This window comes from Sinocyclocheilus rhinocerous, unplaced genomic scaffold, assembly GCF_001515625.1.
Source record: "Sinocyclocheilus rhinocerous isolate Xijiao unplaced genomic scaffold, SAMN03320098_v1.1 scaffold350, whole genome shotgun sequence".
Lineage (NCBI taxonomy): Eukaryota > Metazoa > Chordata > Actinopteri > Cypriniformes > Cyprinidae > Sinocyclocheilus > Sinocyclocheilus rhinocerous.
This window is the reverse complement of record NW_015637528.1, coordinates 683,435-690,957: the sequence shown is the minus strand read 5'-3', so window position 1 is coordinate 690,957 and position 7,523 is coordinate 683,435. Positions and strand designations below refer to the sequence as shown.

Genomic DNA, 7,523 nt, shown 5'->3' with positions numbered 1-7,523 from the left:
GATCGCACTGCATCGTAACAGGGGTGAATCGCATCGGTAGCTGCTTCATATGTATCTGTAATGTATGGCTATGCACCGAGATGTGTATCACATCGGCCTCAGTTATGGAGACGCACATCACTACTGCATACACGCCTATTGTTTGGAAATTATTCTAATGTCCAGTTTTATTGTTGTGATTAGAAGTCTATTTAAATTTAAATCTGCTAAATGCATAAATCTATTTAAAGCTTACAAAAGAGTTTCTTACAACATTCTACTAACTTATTTTCACCCAATATAACGTTATTTGAACGTTTATTTTCAGTGTTGGGTAACGCGAGTTACGTAATCGGATTACTTTTTTCAACGCAAACCTGCAATTAAATGTTAAACACAAATATCCTTTATGTATTTAATCCCATTTTATTAACCAATGTCTTTGCTTCTGACCTTTGATGATCCAGTTCAACCGTACTAATAAGCACAAATTACTCTAGACAAACATGTGTCTTTTTTTTATTGCTGAAGTGTGAGATGTCTTCTTCTGCATTCTACTGTACGGACGTAAATTTACTTTCCCTTCAGCCTGAGGCTTATTCATTTCACTTTTGGTGTGAAAAGGCTTTTATATTTGCCAAAAATAGAACTTTTTTATTTTAAAAACAAACAAGCATTTATATTCTGAAAAACAATTGTCTTATGTAGTGTGAATAATCAACTTGGGAAAGTATGGTGATTATCTATCAGTTAAAATGTTTACTTTATTTACCTGCAGTGTCTTGCCTTAAAAATAGAGTTGCTAATCTGTTAACTTGGCGGATTGATTCTGTGTAGGGCACATGTTTCTCTGGTGTTGTGCTTGAGTGAATTCATGCGTATGTGCTTGTATGTGGATGGACTGTGTGTTCCTGGAGAACTTCATGCGAGTTGCTTGAGGCTCTGGCTTTATCATAATGAATATTCTTTTGTTTCTATTTTTCAGAGATGCGGAGTAAGCAGAAGTCGAAGCATGCGCTCCCTATAATGAACCATGAGGACCTTTGAGTGACTTCTCTGTTTGACTGTCTCGGAAATGTGTAGAAATGGAAACTTACCATTGTGCTTTTAGTCTTTTTTCCCCTTTGTTTTCTGCCTGTGAATAACTTCTTAAAGCAAAACGCCAAAGAACATAAGATTATATATATATATATATATATTTACACTTAGGTACAGCTAGATACAACTATGGCCCATAGACTATGACATGTCTATTAAAACAGTAATGATGTATTTAATCAAACACTGAGCTCGATTTAATGATACATTTACATTAAGTTCATTTAGTTTACGATTTGGAAACTCTTTTGTAAAGAAAGGGAGGGATAATGGTGAACCAGTGATTCTGTTTTCTTAAATTGGATTTTTTTTAATTTTTTATATGACATGAAATAATCTTGTGCCTTTGTTGAGCATCATGTGTTCTTTAGTCAGCCAATCAGCATTCAGTCTCATAGGCTGCCTGTCCTGCTCTTCTGAAATACCATCGCGCCCCCTTGTGGACACACACAGCTATGACCATCACAGGCTAATGGGAAAGTGCTTGCTTGCACTGTAGAGTCAGACATGTTTATGATGAAATTTAGAAACCATGTGGATTTTGTTGTTGTTTTTGGATGCCATGTAAAAAAAAAAAAAAGGTGAATCTCATCAAACATTTTATGAGTGACATTTCATGCCAGAATCGGAAGAGAATGTAAAATTATAATTTGCATAAAGAAAAATAAAGCCTATTTTTAGAACCCTTATGATTTTTTTCTTGCATTCTGAAAAAGTAATATTTTACTGTAATAACTATTGTGGTAAACGTAATTATTGGTGATACAACAAATGCTACCATGTGTAAATGCTACCATGTGTGAATGCATGCTTTTTTTCTGCATTATTTTAAAGAGAATATCATTTTGATTTTGCAGTGAAATGTGACTGATAGGGTTTCGTGAGATTCACCCTAATGGCTTTTGTAATATCAATAAAGAGCCAAATTTGATGAATGTCTCTTGTGGCATTATTTCCTATGATACACAGTACTTAACACAAAGAAACAGCGAACAGAAATATAATTTTCAACGGAATTTCCTTCAATTAAAGGCATAGTTCACCCAAAAATGAACATTTTGTCATCGTTTACTCAACCTCATATTGTTCAAAAACCCGTATGAGTGTCTTTCGTCTGTTGAACACAAAAGAAGATATTTTGAAGAATGTTGGTAACTAAACTGTTGCTGGTAGCCATCGACTTCCATATAATTTTTTATTTCATACTGTAACAACGCACCGTTGTTCTATTGAACGTGGGGCTGACCAGAGCTAAGCTAGGCTATTAAACTTTTGCTAAGTTAATTGCTAACAGGTTGCTAGCATCTATACGCGAGACTTCTACTATGGTTAGTGGAAAGTGCGAACACTCGCGTCCCATACACCGCACGACCATGAGTGTCTTGGTGAGCAGAAGCATGCTGGTCCTCTGCTGGTTTATACTGGTCCTTTGGTGGTTTATGCTGGTCCTTTGCTGGTCCTTTGCTGGTTTATGCTGGTCCTTTTGCTGGTTTATGCTGGTCATGTGCAGGCAAAGGACCAGCATAGACCAGCATCCCAGCGTCAAAACATACCTAACCAGCATATGCTGGTTTTTTCAACAGGGAAATGCTTCATAATCTAATTCCAATGCAGATTGCATATTCAACATATTTTACTGTTGCATTTTCTCTGTAGATTGTTATAACTCTTCTTGTTTGTTTCTGTTTACTTGAAGAACAAATATATTAAAATAGTATTTGTATTTCCTGTAACATTTCTCTCAGTTTTTAAAACTGATATGTTGTCTTGTACTCATAAAACACGTAATACCACAAACATAACCAAACTTTTTTCACAAATCGAACCGCGTAGAGAGAGAGAGAGAGAGAGAGACTCACTTTCTTCGAAACGTGCATAGGTTAGATGTGAAATATTTGGAACATTTCGGGTGGCGATTAAAGGGTTAGTTCACCCAAAAATGAAAATTCTGTCATTAATTACTCACCCTCATGTCGTTCTAAACCCGTAAGACCTTCGTTCATCTTCGGAACACGATTTAAAATCACTTTGGACGCGCGTTCACGACAGTACCATGACGCGAGCGTGTGTGCTGTCTATGGGAGGGTCAGAGAGCTCATCAAAAATATTTTAAATCGTGTTCCGAAGATGAACGAAGGTCTTACGGGTTTCGAACAACACGAGGGTGAGTAATTAATGACAGAATTTTCATTTTTGGGTGAACTAACCCTTTAATGTCAGCCCTTTGTTGTGAAATTGCTCAAAAACCATGTGTTAAACTATGTGAGAGAAGGCGTGGGGGAAAATTGGAGGCTAAATGCAACCAATGTATTTTTAATCTGTTTATTTGTTTGTTAAAAAGAAGAGAAATCAGCATCTGGTCAAGAAAATGTTTACATTCAAACGAGGCAGTGAGAACCAAAAACCTTCAACTTTACAAGTTAGTGGTTCCAGAATGTTATACACACACACAAAAAATAAATCCAAGACGCATATTTCAACAAAGAAATGGAAAGTGTGTTTTTAAAGTGATACATTGTTTCACACACGTGCGCATCAAACAGCGGCGAACAAGCATGTGTGAGATACATGTCATATTTAAATGGCAACATTATTTTCCCGACAGAATATAAATAGAGCGTGACGAAAAATCGGAACACGCCCCACTTCTCGCGACACTATGTACCGCGCAAACAGTTATCGGGCGATTTAAACCTTTGTTGCGGGAACGCGACTCATTGTTACCATCACCTCAACACCGACTCATCGTACCGCCGCTACCTGTAAATTACCAGCGCTAAAATGGCTAACAATCTTAACGGTATGTATCATTTGTTCATGCATATGTTAGACAAATGTAGCCTACATCGGTCTGCAAAAAGAGATAAACGAGGGCTTTTCTGTTTGCAGTCGACGAGGCTCGAAACGGCGAAGATAACACAACGCCTGGTAAGTTATGCACACATTTTTTCTCATGGCTTTTATGAAAAGTAGGCAGAGCTCTCTTACTGTACGCGTTTTTTAATTAATTTATTTGTAACTTTTTTCACGTGCTCTTAAGTTGAAAAATGTAGGCGCACACTAAAATATATATATAAATGCTAAAAAAGATAAATGATAAAAAAATATTTCAAAAACTCTTTAAACATTTCTGCTTCAAACTGTAGTCCTGTTTATTGTGTTTGTTTTATATACATGCACACAGTTTAACAGATTATTGTGCTGATACTAACTATAGACATGTGTGACCCTGGAGCACAAAACCAGTCACAAGGGTCAGTTTTTTGATATTGAGATTTATGCATCATCTGAAAGCTGAATAAATAAGCTTTCCATTGATGTATGGTTTTGTTATGATAGGACAATATTTGGCTGAGATACAACTATTTGAAAATCTGGAATCTGAGGGTGCAAAAAAATCTAAATATTGAGAAAATCGCCTTTAAAGTTGTCCAAATGAAGTTCTTAGCAATGCATATTACTAATCAAAAATTAAGTTTTGATATATTTACGGTAGGAAATTTATAAAATTTCTTCATGGAACATGATCTTTACTTAATATCCTAATGATTTTTGGCATAAAAGAAAAATCTATAATTTTGACCCATACAATGTATTTTTGGCTATTGCTACAAATATACCCCAGCGACTTCAGACTGCTTTTGTGCTCCAGGGTCACATATACTTAGTATATCTATATCATCTGTATATTTAGAGAATAATGTGTTAATTAATGTTGTTAGACTTTCCATCCTGTGAAGCCACAAAAGTTAACGTTGAATTAAATGCCATATTTATGCAAATTGCAGGACTCTTATTTTAAAATGTCTATGCTTTACTCTTTCTGGCTGGTCACTGAAACAGATAAAATATGCACTTTAACAACCATCTACAACATATTCAGTGATTGCGAACTGCTCTGAAACTGCAAGCCTGTAAATGTGCAACAGCACTGTGTTTTGACTTGTGCAGCACTCATATTTTTTTAATGAAATCAATGCCGTTTGAAGTTTAATAATAACATAGTAATAATAGCATTTGATAGTTATAGGGGCCCAAAGCGATATCCGACGGACCAGCCCCCACTTTCAACTGATCTACCCAAATGTTACATATTACAATGATCTTGTGAAACAGTGGTTATGTGGAAAGGATACACGTAAACTGAAATGAAATCTTGAGATCTGGGTCAATGACTAGCTGTGTGGACTTCTGTACAAAGAGTTGTGAAAATGTACATTTTCCTTGTGAAAAAAGTGCCAAAGTGAATAAAAATGGTAAGAGTCTTCAATGTTTCAGGCCTAAAACCATGTGGCTCTACAACAGGGTTCCTCAAATCTTGCCCTGGAGGGCCAATGCGCTGCAGAGTTTAGCTCCAACCCTGATCAAACTCACCTACCTGTGGTTTTCTAATGATCCTGAAGACATTGATTAGCATGCTCGGGTGTGTTTGATTAGGAAGTCTGCAGGAAAGTGGATCTCGTGGGCCAGATTTGAGGATCCCTGCTCTAAAACATGGCTGAGCAATAGTCAAACGGGGGTTCCCTCCGACACCAGACACGCACAGCACTGTTTTACGACACACAGGACACAGGAGATTTCATGCTGTGCTAGAAAACGAGATGGGGGTGTCTGATTGAGGGCTCTTTGAACTCTACGACCCTTCATTCTTGGTGATTTTACGCCCCATTCATGGTGGAATTTGGTTCGCCTTGGTGGGGTGACTTTTAAAACAAACATCTGTGAAAAAAGTCAAATGATAAGCCATTTTATTTCATATTAAATGGTTTAGTTTATTAAAAACAGCTCTGTTTATGTTGTTTTACCAGGGTGTGTAGAAGAATGCATGCATCTGTGTGCAAATACATGCAGTTTAGTATGGAAAAAAAGTTGATTCATAAGAATATGGTAATGACTGGCTGAACTTAAAACTTCAGAAAGTTACAAAAAATTGCAGGTTCAGGTTGCATTTTGAATAATGTTTTATGATTTTCTGAATAATGTTTTATGATTTATTAAGAACAGTTCATCAGATAGTACCACATGAGGCTCATTTTAGCTTTCATGAATAATTTTGTGGTAACGAGAAAGGCTTAAAAGAATTATCTTCTCTTTAAGATGAGTTACAAGACAGAACTATAGTAGCCTTGCATGTAAAATGTACTGATCGCTGTCGAAATGAAAAACACATTTTTTTTAAAAGGGGTCATATGATGTGGAGAAACAATAATGTACAGTATGTGGAAAATAATGTGTTTTTTGAACCTTAAACCGCATAAACACATTTCATTACACCAAATACACCAAATAATGTTATTTTTAGCAACATCACATGACCCCTTTAAATAGTTACACCAGAATGTTTAATTTAGAACAGTTTTAATTCAGACTTTTGGTGAGACGCCCTATCTGTGTATGCTCCTGCACATTCATCAATTCTTGCAACACATGCCTTGAAGCACCCAAATCGTTGGCGGATTTAAAGGATATGTTTGCCAATTTTCAACCAGCTTTGTATTGTTAGTGTTTGCAGTATGTGTACAGGAACAATGTGTGCTCTTTCTCCAGGTTTCTTCCACCCAGGTTATCAGCAAAATGATCTGCTAGCTGACGTAAAACACATCACACAATCATTTTGCATCATGCTGCTGACTTTAACAGCTCCAGGGCTTTTGTTGAAACTACAGAACATTTTTGTTTTCCTGCTTTCGGTCAGTCAGATCGACAGAGGGGCGGCACCAAAATCAAAGTGACGTTTTTGGCAAAAGAGAACACCACAGCCCATTTTCTCTGTTTTCCCTTGTCGTATATCACTGATTTCAACCTTCTTCTTTTTTTTTGCATTTCTACTGCATAGACAGCCAAATTTAATTATAAGCCTGTAACAAATTAGCTCTTGTTATAATTAATTATAAATATTTTGTTTCAGCTAATGGAATTAGTATTACAATCAACAAACCTATTCGCCCAGCAAACACTCAGTGTTAATTGTTTATTAATTCTAATATAAGTTTATTTCTGGGGTATGGGAAATAACATCCTTATTGTGCAATACTACTCAGAGCATGTAGCCAAAATCTGCATGATTTGGGACTCCAGTTATGAGCAAAACAACATACAACCTTGAGTGGGATACAAACGAGACTTTATTAACTACACTAAACACTTAAAGGTGGGGTAAGCGATTTCTGGTAGCCAATGTTGACATTTGAAATCACCAAAACAAACACGTCCCTACCCCCAAAAGGGTCTCGCCCCTATTTTGATAGCTCCGCCCCACACATACGTACACAACCCAGGCAACGATTAGTTCTGTGAAACAAAGCAAAACCAATGTTAGGGGCCATTCACATGTCGCGTGGAAAACGCTAGGCGCGCCGCTTTCTGCTTTTTCCCAAAGCGTTCGGGCGCTTGCGCTCCGGAGGCGTCTGCCGTTGCTAAGCAACCATGACCTGCGCTCTCCATGA

At 36.9% G+C, this 7,523-nt stretch overlaps 2 protein-coding genes across 3 annotated transcripts in view; both read left to right on the top strand.

Annotated features, from left to right (window-relative positions):
* Nucleotides 1–2,008, top strand: part of LOC107748870 (protein TsetseEP-like) — a 39,760-nt gene extending 37,752 nt beyond the window's left edge. For both annotated transcript variants that reach the window (XM_016563858.1, XM_016563859.1), the window contains one exon: nucleotides 965–2,008. Coding sequence is in view for 1 of the 2 variants with exons in the window: in XM_016563859.1 (XP_016419345.1) it covers nucleotides 965–977 (13 nt within the window). In the remaining variant the exon portion in view is untranslated. The remainder of the gene's footprint in view (nucleotides 1–964) is intronic.
* Nucleotides 2,009–3,283: 1,275 nt separating this feature from the next.
* LOC107748882 (uncharacterized) overlaps nucleotides 3,284–7,523 on the top strand; it is a 6,242-nt gene continuing 2,002 nt past the window's right edge. The window contains exons 1-2 of the mRNA XM_016563873.1: nucleotides 3,284–3,877; nucleotides 3,967–4,005. Of these exons, the coding sequence (XP_016419359.1) occupies nucleotides 3,859–3,877; nucleotides 3,967–4,005 (58 nt within the window). The 5' untranslated portion in view covers nucleotides 3,284–3,858. The remainder of the gene's footprint in view (nucleotides 3,878–3,966; nucleotides 4,006–7,523) is intronic.